Below are 14,619 nucleotides of genomic sequence, written 5' to 3'. Positions count from 1 at the left end.
TATTAAAATATTTCACATTATAGATCCGCTTTTTTAACAACTGTCTTTACATTTCCAGATCATTTTGAAACCATATTCTCTGCAATTGTTTATACTTTGCTATACGTGTAACTGGTTTCAATAATACTAGAAATCTTGTATTTTAATTTCTGTTGATCCCTAGGTAGAACACAGTGCATATATATGTCACACAAAATATCTCCCCACTCATAAAAAACAGAAGAACAATACAAATCTTTGGAGTCATCTGTGATGGTTTTTTCTTTTCCCTTCACATCTACAAATCTGCACATCTTACTGTCTTGAGCTGTAGAAGTTGACCTCTTTAATTACCTCTATAGCTATCATCCTAGCTCAGCCCACCGTTGCCATTTATTGCAATTATGGCAATGGTCTTCTATTGGGTCCTCTTCTACAAGGGCCTCCAATTAAAATGTTAGGTAAGCATGTCTCTCCTGTGCTCAGCTCCTTTCGCTAGCTCCCCATCTTACTCTGAGCAAAATGCAAACATACTGCCTACTGTAGTGGAACATGCTCTCTGCCCTCCACCAACCTCCTATCCTCATTGCTCCAGCCACATTGGCCTCTTGCTGTCCTCTCCAAGAAGTGAAGCATACTCCCACCTGTGGTGGCCACCCCTGTATTATAGTATCCCTCTGAGAGCTATCCCCTTCCATCTCTCTGGTTTTCATTCAAATATCTCCTTATTTAAGAAAACTTTCTGTATTATTCTTCATAAAATTTAACTGCTTACCTCTTCCACACCCCAATAAGTAATTGTTTTGTACTTCTCTTAAAAGCAGCAGAACATAAAACAATAGTAATCCTAAATAAAAAGAAACTACCCTAGCTAACAAAACATGCTAAATTTGAAACAAATAACTGTACTTTTAGAAACCTACCCTTACATAAAGGCAATATGGCTGCTAGGAGGGGCTGTAAAGAAAAATTCAGTTTTCTGAATTATAGAGACAAGAACACATTGAACAAAGGCCATATAAGGAACTTCCAAGACTGTTTGTGACCAGATGGAGACAAGTGGGGTGAGTGGGCATTGCGTATGTTTCTGAATTCCTGTGACTTGCTGTGTTCATGAGTTACTATATTTTATGTTCTGCTGTTCCAATGAGAAAACATAATTTCCTTTGTTGAGAAAACATGTAGATGAACCAAAATATCTTCCATCTTTAATGACATCATTCCCTTTCTGCCAATGTCATATGAGTTCACCCATGTCACAGAAATAGGTGCATGGCAGAACAGACTACACTTCTCTACTATGATATCTTTGCTTAATTTCCTTGATAGTGCCAGCACACACAATCTTAATAAGTTTTATTTTGGGAAATCAATGAGGTTAGAAAATTATGGCTGCTGTATATTATTCCTCTTTCATTAAGATCTGTAGCGGATTCTTCTAGAAGACAAATGAAACAAACACGGAGGCCTTCACCCTATCCAGCGCTGGAGCTGACTTACTGAGCGGTGGGGAGTATATGAGGAATGGCGTCTGGATCTGCTTTGTGTTCACTCCCAGAATCCAGTGGGGACGGAAAGAAATCATGCCTGATCCTACCTCACGGAGGACCTCGCAAAAGCCTGCCAGCTAATCGAGTTAATGGTCATGGGATGAGAGATGCTTCCAACAGATGTGCGGTATAATTTTGAGTGGGAATGAACCCCATTGGCCAGAATTGAGAGTCAAGTGGGAAGTGTGCCGTAGCCACAGGCACAGAAGCTGGGTGCTCACTCTGTGCTGGAGGACCAGAAGAGGTGTGGCCTGAAAGCCGGAGTTTCTGTCTCAGCCCAGAATGCTTCTGGCCTGGGGCAGTTTGGAATTCTGAGTGCTGGCTGTCTGGAACCCAGCTAGCTGCTGCTAGTAGAACACTGTGGATGCGAGACCTGCCTTGCCAAGTGTGTGGGGTCTGAGTGGGGCTTACTGCCACCTGCTACCCCCGACTCCCCACGTGGATTCATTTGTACAGCAGAGGCAGCTACACTCCTGCCTGTAATATTACCCCAGCAGGCAGGGAATTGCCCTCTGATCACCACTGGGGCTGCTGCTTGTACTCACAAGTGGGAGCCAAACAGCAAACTTGCCTGACCCAGTCCCCACCTGGCTTTGCCCCTTCATCTGCCCTGGTAGTGTAACACAATGGACAGAGACTCCCGGGAGCTCCATGTCCCTGCACATTGCCTGAAATACCAGAGTACGCCCCTCCCTTCCCCCCGACTCCCCTACCCATGGTAACATAAGGCAAGCACGAATCCCAAAACTACCAACACAGTTGGCGTTCTTTTGCAAGTGCCACCTCCTGGCTGGAGGCCAAGTGGCACAGCCCATTACAACATCTGCAGGCACAATAACACAGTGCCTAGGAAGGAGAAAACTTTTGCACAACCTCAACGATCACCATTGCCTACATCACCCTGGCTAGCCAGTAGATCTTGAGTCTGTCCACGTGCTCAGTACATGACCACCACAGCTGTATTTGAGAAGGCCAACACACTAAGGCTATTTATAACCACGGAAATCTCACAGGGTCTACGTCACTCCCTTCCCACCCACAACTGAGCTGGTACTGATACCCACTGCTGGGGGACCAGACAGATCACATCACTGGATCCCTTGCAGACATTCACCAGCACGAGCATGGAGTATGGAAACCTCACTGGGGACGAGACCCAGAGGAGCAGCAGCATTCACAGCAGTCTGGCCCTCAGAGACTGCTACTCTTAGGGGTGTGGGAGTGCATCACATTAAAGGAGCATCCCATGGGACAAAGGAAACCAACTGCAGGACTTGAGTCCCTGATCTTTCCACTGTAGAAAGTTTCTTTCAGCAGAGGTGCAGCTCATCATTTATACCTGTAACAGGAGAGAGCACAAAAATCTCTCCTTCTTTCAAGCAAGCGGTTAATCAAGCTTATAAAACCAGGATGTGTATTTTGAACTAATCTCAATTTGCTGCCAACATAGAGTATCTTAAACTACTCAGCCTACTGATGAAAAAAATATTTCACCAGCAGAGGGCTGAAAAACAATGTGGCAACATCAGAAAGCTGTCTGACATTGCCTTGATCTGAGAGGATAATAGGAATTTTTTGGCTGATTTTATCTGTTAGCATCCTGAAATTTAGTGTCGTTACTTACATGAAATCAATCTAAGCTATTAAAAAGAAAAGAATTCTGGTGAATGAGGCAAGATCCAAAAGTGACTTTTTAATCTGATGAGCTATCATTTTAGATTTATGTATCTCATTTTCTCAAATGGCATGTATAGTTAATGAGGGTCAGGTTATTTCTCATGTGTATCCTCCATATCACTTACTGCGGGGATTTGTACTGCACTAATGTAGACAAATAATCTATTGTGAGAGGTTGTTGTTGCAAGTGGCGAGTTAGGCCACTGAATTGAATGGTTAAATTCTGTGTTTAAATGAGTTCTGGAGAACCAAGACTAGTTCCCACAATGTGAGATGACTTTAACTTTCAGTCCTTTAGTCTAGTAGGTAAGAAAAAAAAACCCAGAAATTAATTTGATTCTCAGCACCTGTACACCTGACTGCTGAGAATGATATGTTTACTTGCTCAGGGGAAGAACACTTTGAATAACTGAGAGTAAGTTAGAAATTATCATCTATACGTAAAAACTAGCATGCTATATTGTAATACCTGTGATATAGTTTGGCTGTGTCCCCACCAAATCTCATTTTGAATTGTACTTCCCATAATTCCTATGTGTTGTGGGATCCAGTGGGAGGTAACTGAATCATGGGGGTGGGTCTTTTCTGTGCTGTTGTTGTGATAGTGAATAAGTCTCATGAGATCTGATGGCTTTATAAAGAGGAGTTCCCCTGCACAGGCTCTCTCTGCCAGCTGCCATCCATGCAAGACATGACTTGCTCCATCTTGCCTCCCACCATGATTGTGAGGCCTCCCTAGCCATGTGGAACTGTGAGTCCATTAAACCTCTTTTTCTTCCCAGTCTTGGGTGTGTCTTTATCAAACTGCAACAGAAGAGGGCGCAAACTCCTCCTTTCAAGGAAAAGGAGAAAAATGTAGAGTTCAAAATGTCTGTGGTTAACCACATAATCTGAGTCTTCTAGTAAATACTATTTCCTGGGAGAAGTGTAGTTACTTTGGAAGGAATCTGAACTTTTAGTTATTGATATACCACTTAGTATTTAAAAGACAGTGATTTACAAAAAGACTACGCAGAAAGCTGTGGGCTTTCCAAGTTTTCTCCAAAACCCCTCAGGTATTCCTGATGAGCAAGTGAAGCATTTAGAGGGTTTAACTCACCATGTATGTCTAACCTAAATGTAATTTATGAGTCATTGTTTTCTACTTAATAGCTAAATACTTTCACATATTTTTACTTATGGGATGTAATTGAGGAACAGATACAAATTCAAAAAGCATCCAGAACTGAAAGCTCTTTCAATTTAATTTATGGTATATACCAGGGTTGGCAAACTGAATCTACAGAAGAAATCTGACCTATTATTTGTTTTTCCAAATAGTTTTATTAGAACACAGCCATGTCCATTCACTTACTCATTCTTTATGGCTACTTTTGTGCTACAACAGCACAGTTGAGCAGTTGTGACCTAGATGGTATTGACAGGATAGTTATTGACAGGATTGACAAAGTTGCGACTATTTACCATTTGGCTTTTTAAAAAAGAAGTTTGCCAACCACTGGTGTATATTATTAGATACATTAGTAACAAACGACATCATAAATTTCTTTCTTTTTAGCAATCAGATATACCAAGGATACAAGAAATATATTTCATTAGAAAAAAATCTTCTGTTCGGCCATCTTGCTTCACCTTCCTCTCGAACAAAATCTTATTGCCAAATCATTTAAGAAAATAATTCGGTCTTCAGATTCAATATTTGTGCCTCAGGTTTGCTTCCCAGGAATTAATTCCCACTTCAAAAAACAGACACACATATTCCAAAAGTGTTCTTTTATTTCTAGTAACATATATTGTATAAATACTCTATTTTATATGCACTTTCACAAAAGCGATATAATTTAAAAGTTTTTTCATTAGAAATAAATGTATAAAAATAAATATGTTATTATAGGCATTTATTACTAACTATAGTCCTTCTTGGAAGGAACACCCAAACCAATACTTATAAAGTACATGTAATTTATAGTAACATATTTTACTATATACATATGGAAAAAATCGTATTCTCACAGAAGAGCTGAACAGACATTCACCAGGATACCACTGTTGGACCAGCTGCCGGAGATGGACCTGCTACCCCTCAGCAGCCTCCCCACCACAAGACAAGTGATCTTAATGTCCCCAAACCTGTGGGACCCTGTCCTACACACCTCATTTTTGTTCCGGCATTTCATCCTCCTTGTGTGATTGTACTGATTTTCATGAGACACAAGTTATTTCTTTACATCCATATTCCCAAAGCAGGGTTACATGGTAGGAAAGAAAGGAAGTTGCAGGTACTAAGCTCATTGTGTCTCCTCTAGTTTTTATCAGCACCTAATGCTTCACTGCTTTTTTTTCTTTCCACTGTAGACTTTAATGCACTTGAATGAATACATGGAGTTGTTTTTTCCTCAAAATGAATTACACAAATAAAGACTGAGATGGTCCAAAAAAGGAAAGAGGAAGCCATTTGAGTCATGTCACGTTGCTGAGCCTCTCTCATGTTGAACAATCTGAAGTTTTAATTCTTGGTAGAAATAATGTATAAACATTCTCTGAAACCATAGCAGCCATAAACAGTGCTGGTCAAAGATCCTATTTGTACTCCTTTCTCCCCCCATTGTTAGTGAGGTAAAGTAAAACAGGTCTTAGTAAAAGCTCACCTTTCTCCTACTTTTCATTTCCCAACCCCCGTGATACAAAGTATTTGAGAAGTACCAGGAAACAGGGGTTGTAATAGTTCTAACTTTTTTTGACAATTGCTTTGTTTTTTTTAAACTTGTAATAGATGTAACAAAAGAAGTAATAATAATAATGCCCGGGGCTTTATTATGCTATATCACTGCTCAGAGGTTAATAATCCTCACTAACTATCCTATCAAATTTGCAACTGGCAGTTTACTCTGATGATTCAACTCCTTTTCTATCTATCCCCATAATCCCACCTTACTGATACACCTCACTGGTTACTGGCAAGATACGCTGGCTCCCTCCAGCCTTCTTGCTTTCCCTGCACCAGCCCTTCCTCACTTTGCCTTGCCCTCAAAGCTAACACCACTTAAACCACTTAACTGCATTCTGCCATTGTGCAAAAGTCTATGAAATGTTTAGGTTTCTTTAAAGGATCACAGCTCTCGTGAGATAACACCCCTCCATCATGGGACAGACACTTCAAGCTTCTTTTTTTGTAACCCTTCCCACAGGTCTTAGAACATGATGACCACTCCCCCAGCTGCCACTGGGGGCAGGGATGGTCTGCACAAGGTCTGGTGCTGGCTGGCTTCACTTCCTTTGCACACTCGGAAGCAGGCTGTCCATTAATGTCTCGGCATTCTACCAGTCTTCTCTGCCAACCCAATTCACATGACTTAGAACATTCGCCCCACTCTTCAATGACCCATGCTGAGAAAGTGGGGATAGCATTGAAAGATTCCTTCTTCTTCTTTACGAAGTAGGTGTATTTAATTTTAGGTCGAAGGGCATTGCCCACAGTAAGAACCTGGATGGTCAAGGGCTCTTTGAGAGGGCTAAAGCTGCGAATTCTTTCCAACGCCGCAGAGGAGCCGCTGTACCTCAAGACAACCCCTTTGTACATAATGTCTTGCTCTAAGGTGGACAAAGTGTAGTCACCATTAAGAATATACGTGCCATCAGCAGCTTTGATGGCAAGAAAGCTGCCATTGTTCCTGGATCCCCTCTGGTTCCGCTGTTTCACTTCGATGTTGGTGGCTCCAGTTGGAATTGTGATGATATCATGATATCCAGGTCTGCAGGTGACAAAAACAGGCATAAATCTCTGATTCATTGGCTAATTAGATTATTTAGTTTAAAAACACATTGATCTTTTATGAGACATATTTTTTTCCCAGACCTGTTCAAAGGCCCATTTAAATTATAAGGTCTGCAAATAGGTGTTTTAAAACTTACTTTGCACTAGTAACTGATCCTGATATTTTCTTACAAGTAGATCCATTTCCCCCACAAACACCACATTTATCAAACTTCTTTTTGGAGTCTATGATGCGATCACAACCAGCTTTTACACACTGTCCTTGCACACAGACAGAGGTGGAATCTGGGCTACAGGGAGTACCATCTACAACCTGAAAAAAGGACACGTCTAGTGTTACATACAAGCAAAGGAAGGAGATGCTGCAATGATAAGTGGAAACATTTTCTCTCTACTTTCCTGACCATGCTAATTAAAAACAGTACCTTCTACACATTATGCATTTCATGCATTTACCCTTCATGTTGGCATGTTTTTCAGTACTATGTATAGACATCTGAAGAAATTAGAGATTTTTAAAAATTATTTATCTATTGACCTATCCCTCCTCCAGCTAAGGTCAATGCAAGTAGAGCTCTTTGTCACTTTGTTTACTGCTGTATCTTCAGAGCCTAGAATAATTAGTATCTAGCAAGAGTAAGTGCTTCATAAATCACTTGCTGAATATTGAATCTGCAACTTGGGAATATTTTCATAGCCTATGGTGCTAATGACACACGATCATCTCAATCACATTAAATTCCATTTTCTGTCTCAGATCCAGATGTATTCCCTTAGCAAAACAGCAAAAGAAATGATGCTTTTCCCAGTTCAATATGTGTTTTCAAACATAAAAATTATCAATACTCAGACTTCCATTTCAATTATTCTGTTTGCACCTGCTACTGCTAGTTACCCAGTAACAAGTATTTTGGACCATGCATAAGCTATTTTCCAAAACTACTGGTTACTGTGTGAAAATATAATGTATCTATGAGCTGTACGTGAAGCCTTGTCCCACAGAGGAGAACTTGATTGTCCAAAAAGCTTTTCTTTGTATATAGAAGAATAATAGCGAGCAATTGCAAGCATCTGAAGTGTTAGATTTAAGCTTCATTCATAACTGAAAACACTAAACTCAAAGCAGGCAGTTGCCAATTTATGTAAAAGAAAAGGAGTTCAAATTTGAAATTGAAGATATGTTAATATGGAAAGCAAAGAAACTATATCAAAAATTGCTTGAAAAGGTAGCAAGCTTAGGCCTTGGTTTTTAGGTAAAAATAAGGTAAAAACTAACTACCTTGGGCTGCAAAACGAAGAAGTAGCCAATGCCTTTGGCTTGGCAGATGAGCTTGCACCTGTCCTTTGGTGAGACGCCAGCGTACTTGGGAATCCATTCTACCGCAGGCCCACTCCCAAAGGAAGCTTTTGAAAACTCGTTGTGTGCCTCACATTGTTCCTCTCTAAAGGTTTTTCCTGGAAAGAGAATAATATGATAACATTATCAGTTTCCAATCTTGAGCCACCTGGTTGTGGGTACATCTTTTTTTTATCCCGTTTCTTAAAATCAGAGTTGATTGCTCCTCACCATTATTGTCTGGACAGTCCTCAAGGTTACAGGATCTGTAGCGCACTCGTTTGCCTTCACAGTACTTCCCTCCATTCTTTGGGACTGGATTGTCACATTCCCTCATCGTGTACTGGACTCCTCCACCGCACGTTCTTGAACAGTCTCCCCAAGGCCCCCACATCCCCCAGCTTCCATGAAAAGGAGTCTAAATGGAGATACAAATCATCAGCATTAGAATTCTCTAAAGAGAACTTTTAGGGTACCAAAGAAAACCACATGGAACAAAGAATCAATTCTTTTTTTTTTTTTTTTTTTTTTTTGAGATGGAGTCTCGCTCTGCAAGCTCCGCCTCCCGGGTTCACGCCATTCTCCTGCCTCAGCCTTTCCGAGTAGCTGGGACTACAGGCGTCCGCCACCACGCCCGGCTAATTTTTTGTATGTTTAGTAGAGACGGGGTTTCACCGTGGTCTCGATCTCCTGACCTCGTGATCCGCCCGCCTCGGCCTCCCAAAGTGCTGGGATTACAAGCGTGAGCCACCGCGCCTGGCCAAGAATCAATTCTAAAAATAAGCTATCTCACATTCCTGCTAGAGGACACAGATGGGGATGTTTAACTTGGTATCAAATCTTTTATCATCACTTTGTTCTTTTCAATTCTGAATGTGTTTCAGTAGAAAAACTCACATCAAAATGCTTTCTGTCGGTTTTGTTCACACACTTGCCGTTGATACACCATTTCCCTTCTCCACAGCTGGTGCCATCTGCCCATGGGAAGTGTTTGGTTTGGCACACCAGCACCCCGCCAGAGGTGCCGGTACACCACAAGGTGCTGCATGTGCTGGCTGCATCAGGGCAGTGTTTGGAGTCCTCCCCAAATGTAAACTGGCACTGCCGGTTGGCATCGTATGAGGTGCCAGGGAGATCGCCTGGGAGCTGTATGGGATTCTGAGGCTTGTCCATCAAACATTCCCCTGCAAAGGAAATGCCAACCAATATTAATACAGAGTTACTGAGGGCATGAAGGGGTAGATCCCATTTCAGAAAATATTTATCATATGAGAAAATAGATAGCAAAGTGATTTGAAAACTGTAAAGCTGGGGGAGGGAAATGCTAAAGAGATTTAGGTTACTATTAAGATCTTATCCTCAATGGGGTGCTTCTATATTAACAATGACAGGAAGTTATTGATCTGCTAACAATGTGAATGAATGGGCTTTGGGAGCTACTCAACCAGAAGCACTATTTTTTATTTGGAATTAAGATCTCAACAGTTAGGATCTTGACAGAGGAAAAGTAATTTTGACGTGGGGAAAATAGAACAAAAAGGAAAGAGTTCATTTAACTAAACTTTATGCATGAAAGGTTGGATGCCATCTAGAGAGAGTAGCTGGAACATCTCACCGTGACCATTATCCAGAAATGATGTAATCATGTAGGCACTGCAAGGAGACCAAGGCTGGCTGTGGTCCAGGTTGGAAAGCATTGATGCCATCATGTGGGAATCCTGGTTCACACCATTAAGGCTGGCACACTGCTTTGCATCATCATGTGGCATGTTAAACACGTGGCCTAGGAAGCAATCCAAAACCCACATTAAAATATGGATCATGGCTGGGTGCGGTGGCTCACACCTGTAATTCCAGAAGCCAAGGCGGGTGGATCACTTGAGGTCAGGAGTTCGAGACCAGCATGGCCAACATAGCGAAACCCCGTCTCGACTAAAAATACAAAAATTAGCCGGGTGTGGTGGCGTGCACCTGTAATCCCAGCTACTCGGCATGCTGAGGTAGCAGAATCGCTCGAACCCAGGAGGCAGAGGTTGTAGTGAGCCGAGATCGTGCCACTCCACTCCAGCCTGGGAGACAGAGTGAGATTCCATCTCAAAAAAAAAATAATAATAAATAAAATATGGATGATACGCAGCAGGTTTTTTTCCCAACAAGGATTCATTCATTTGTCCCAAAATATTTCTAGAGAAATATATTTAGGAGATTGGCTATTTTGCAGACCATGTCTACTTTTCACAGGGTGTAAACAAACATACACATTTCCAAATGTCCAGAGCTACTACTATCTTATTTTTTACTTTAATAAAAATGACCATGTTTGAAATAGTGAAAAAATATTTTCTATAGTTTCTAAGATGCACTAGGACCTAAAATAGCAATATAACCTACAGACTCTCCTTATATTGTTTTACCAGTTTACATTTCTGAATTGGGCTTAACTCCTGCTTTGAAGCAGACTTACCTAATTCATGGGCTGTAGTGAAGGCTGCTTGTAAACCATCATCTTCTATGACGGAGCAGCTTCTACTCGGATCACACACAGTTCCAACATCAGCCATCCCAAGAGTATCACATGTCTGGGACCCACACAAGTCCTACAAAAAGCAAAGGTAAATCGTTATTAATAAGGGGAGCATGACCCTTGGGATCTAACTTTTTTGGCAGGGTGTGCCTTCACATATGCTTTGGAGCATCTACATTCATTATTGTTGACATAAGAAGACTTCATGTGACTTTAATCAAGCTTTTTTCCTAATGCTTTTAAAATAAAACTGTGAAACTTGAGATATTGAAATTACAGTAGAAATGATAAGATAAACCATGCTAGCCAATTAAAAAAGGTTAACTGCAAAAACACTGGTGAAATGCCTTGTATATATCTTTTTGGTACAATGTGGACTACTAAGAGGACAGTCTCACAGCTGGTACCATCTTCCTCTTACCTGTCTGGTGAAAAGAATTGCTGTGTCATAGTGCTCTGCATCCCGGTCACTGGGTGGGTTGTGCTGCTTCTGCCAGTTGCAGAAGTTCCGCAGAGTGAGGGCAGCATTGGAGGTCACTTCTGGCCCCTTCTGTTCATCGTGGATGACCAAGATCTTCACCACCACCAGGCTAACTGAATTACGAATGCTGGGGTGTTTGTACAATCTGGCTGCCACCGAAAACAACGTGAGAAGGTAATGCTTTAGACCACTGCCGTGGAATTCTGCCATCGACTGGTCTGCCACAAGCATGGTTTCCACATAGCGGTGACTGGAGACAAATCGCTTCTTTCTGATGCTTCCAGTTCCTGTAAAGAAAAAAAAGAAAGTTTGCTTATGGTCAGGCTGTCCAAGAATAGTTACCTTCCTAGCATATATTAGGAAAGCCTAACCAGTCAAAGCAAACAAAGCAAAAAATATACCCACAACAACAATAACAAAAATATTTGCATATCTTCACTCGAAGTGTTATTTTTAAAGTTCTCTCCTCTCCTTTAAATAAAAAGACCACGCGCTCCTTTGCATGGTCAGGCTCTTTCTGTGTGTGAGCAGGATTTCTTCTGTTCTCTTTGAAATCCTGCAGTCTGAACAAGGCAGTTTCGCACATCGTCCTACCCAATTGTAGTAAAATCTTGGAGCAAGGGGTGGCAGGCAGAGGCCCTGAGTCACTCTTTCACAGGCGAGGGCTCAAATCCTGAATGAGATCATCAGGCTCCACGTGGAAGGCCTCGGGTAGGGCCTGGGCTGCTGCCAAGGGGCCGGGCCTTAAGGAATCTCAGACTGCACAGCTCTGCTGTCTCATTCCAGGGGTCCCTGGGGTGCTCCGCTCTTGCCAATTCCGGGCACAAGGACCACCCACTCTGCCTAGCAGCCTATGGCCCCACTCCCACTGCCCCAGGGAAATAAGTTCCAGCTTGCAGGCGTGATTGATTATTTGGAACAGAGCCTTCCACTCCGGACTGAGACCCAACCCCTGCGGAAAGTCCTGAACTGGGCTGCCACCACTTTGCTCCCAGGAGCAGAGGAGTAGGGCAAAAGGGGAGAATTCTTTAAAAAAAAATGACACTTGAGAGAGTTAAAGAAGGAAAAAGGCACCAAAGTGATAAAACAAAAAGAACTGGAGAATAAGCACTGCAACAAGAGAGAAGGCGTAGCAGGAAGGACCGGCAGTGACTTTCAACAGTGCCTGAGAGCAGAATTATGGCCGCGAGAGGGAGTGCAAACTGGGAGGCGGGGCAAGCCCGGGAAAGACCTCCCAAGCAGGTTCTGCGAAGGGGCCCCACCGCCTTCAGCCCGCCCGGGTCAGCCTTATAAAGGGGAAAAGGGACAGAAGCCTGCAGAACAGAGATCCTAGCGTAGCTGCTCAGGGTACCTTCCTAGGTCACCATTGCTCCTCTGCCCTCTCCACATCCGCCCTCCAGGGAGCGCAGGATGCACGCACAGGCGGCGGTTACAAAACTCGGCGCAACGTTGCAACCCGCACAAAAGGCGCACACAAAATCGTTAAAAAGAAATACACAGACTCTCACAAGAACTCGCACAAGCTCCAACTCACTAAAGGTGGAAGGAGTCAGGTTACAAACTCTCCCTCCCCGGCCTAAATGCTTTGCTTTAGTTTGCAGAAAATCGTTTGTCAGTTTTTTTCTTGGTTATTCATTATTTGGGCAAATGGAAGTATGTTTTCTAGCTGAGTTCACCAATCCAAACCTCAAACCACATTCCTCCACTCCAGGCCTCCGTTCTGTCCGCGGACTTATGCTCCTGCCTGCCAGCAGGAGTCTACCCTGAAGTCGCGTGGGATAGAGAAAGTGAGGAGAGGAGGATGAATGGACAGACAAACGACAGCAATTCTTCTACCTGCGGGCTGTCCTACGCGTTGCAGTGCCGGGTCCTGGGGCGACCACTGAGCTCCTTCGTCCTCGCCCTCAGTCCCTTCGTCCTCGTCTTCGGTCTCCGCTTTCCCAGTCGGCCGGGGCTCGTCGTCCACGACCCCGCACGTGCCGCCGCCGTCGCCCTGCCGATTCCGCCGCAGGAGGTGGAACTCTAGTGGTGCCGGCGGCTTCTCCCCTGGGGCGGCGGTGGCGAGGCGCTCGCTGGCGGCGGGCAGCGGCTGGATGAAATACGCCTCACCCCGCAGGTAGAAGGCGCCGCGCACGCCCTCGCAGAGGCTGAGCGCGGCAGCTGAGCTGGGATCGCCATTCACGGTGCCGGAGTAGAAGCAGTGCGCCAGGTCGGGTTCCGGAAGCGGAGTCTCGGACCCGGATTTGCGCCCCACGTTCTGGAGCGTGAAGCCTGGCGCCAAAAAGCTGCTGTCGGGCCGCAGCTCCAGATCCAGCTGCTGGTCAAAGGCATGCAGGCGGAGGCGCGTGGTCCCGTGTCCCGGGGCGCGCTCCAGCTCCGGCACCACCAGCTCCTCGTCCTCCTCCGAGGGGCGCCCGAGTGCGTCCGACACCGCCAGTAGCGCCGCGGCGAGCAGCAGCAGCGTGGGCACGGGCCCAAGGCTCCGAGACCCCGGAGCCCGCTCCGCGTTCCCCATGTCGCTGCCCAGCTTGCGCCTTCCGAACCCCTCGGGTACAGCTCGCTGCATTGGAGCCCAGGAGACACCGCTCGCAGCAGCGCACGGAGCGAGGGAGCTTTAGTTCGGGTCGGGAGAGCAAAGCCTCGCTGGCCTGCTCTGGGTTGTTAAAATTAACAATTTCTATTATTCGTTGGAAGGGCACGCAGAGCCGGCTACAGCCGAAGCTCCCGGAGTCACTAAGAGGAGGCGCTGCCTTTCTGCCCGGCGCGCGGGAAGTTTTTCTTCCAGCGCAAAGTTGGAGACACTGAGAGGCAGGCGCAGGCAGAGTGGCTCTGCGGGAACAAGAAGCGCTCTGGGGCGCCTCTGGGGCTGAGGCAACGCGGAGATTGGTGCCTGGCGCCCCTCTTCGGCCTCCGCCTTGGCTGCGGTGTTGCTCACTCTGCGCAGGGCTCTCCCCTCTCCGTCCCGTAGCGCACCCTGGCTTTGCAATAGCCCCTGGCTCGGAGCCGCTTTCCAGCGAGTGCAAGAACCGGGCAGCCGAGCGGTCCTTTTATAGTGGACCAGCGAAACCCACCCCCCCCCCCCACTCCTCCCCTTTGGCCCTTTTCCATCCCAAAGACACCGCCCCCGGCTCCGTTGGTGCTAAACCGCGCTCCGCGCTGCGGGCTCGGGAGGGGGAGGGGGCAGCCTCAGCGCTGGCTCCACGCCACTGCTCGTCAATCTAGGGGCGGAAGGGGCGCTGTGACCAGCACTTTGTACTGCTGGGGCCGCTCCAGGGAGAAGACTCTCCCTTCCACCGC

At 45.0% G+C, this 14,619-nt stretch overlaps 1 protein-coding gene across 1 annotated transcript; it reads right to left on the bottom strand.

Moving 5' to 3' along the window:
* Positions 1–4,432: 4,432 nt before the first annotated feature.
* Positions 4,433–14,343, bottom strand: ADAMTS1 (ADAM metallopeptidase with thrombospondin type 1 motif 1). The gene is made up of 9 exons (XM_055279383.2): positions 13,159–14,343; positions 11,263–11,609; positions 10,782–10,914; positions 9,933–10,100; positions 9,215–9,501; positions 8,549–8,735; positions 8,261–8,436; positions 7,119–7,294; positions 4,433–6,958 (listed from the first exon to the last, which is right to left on the bottom strand). Exons 1-9 carry the CDS (start codon positions 13,886–13,888, stop codon positions 6,259–6,261), a joined length of 2,904 nt encoding a protein of 967 aa, XP_055135358.1. The 5' UTR covers positions 13,889–14,343; the 3' UTR covers positions 4,433–6,258.
* Between the last annotated feature and the right edge of the window lie 276 nt (positions 14,344–14,619).

The sequence above is a fragment of the Symphalangus syndactylus genome, chromosome 5 (assembly GCF_028878055.3).
Source record: "Symphalangus syndactylus isolate Jambi chromosome 5, NHGRI_mSymSyn1-v2.1_pri, whole genome shotgun sequence".
In the NCBI taxonomy this organism is placed as follows: Eukaryota; Metazoa; Chordata; class Mammalia; order Primates; family Hylobatidae; genus Symphalangus; species Symphalangus syndactylus.
The sequence above is the reverse complement of the archived record's forward strand: the minus strand, read 5'-3'. Positions and strand labels throughout refer to the sequence as shown.

Bases quoted from the DNA above. Each gene is read 5' to 3' on its own strand.
- ADAMTS1 (XM_055279383.2), bottom strand. From the start codon at position 13,888: ATGCAGCGAGCTGTACCCGAGGGGTTCGGAAGGCGCAAGCTGGGCAGC. The intron at 10,101-10,781 runs GTAAGTCTGCTT...ATTGCTTCCTAG, and splicing joins CACTACAGCCCATGAATTAG to GCCACGTGTTTAACATGCCA. The intron at 6,959-7,118 runs GTAAGTTTTAAA...TGTCACCTGCAG, and splicing joins GGATCAGTTACTAGTGCAAA to ACCTGGATATCATGATATCA.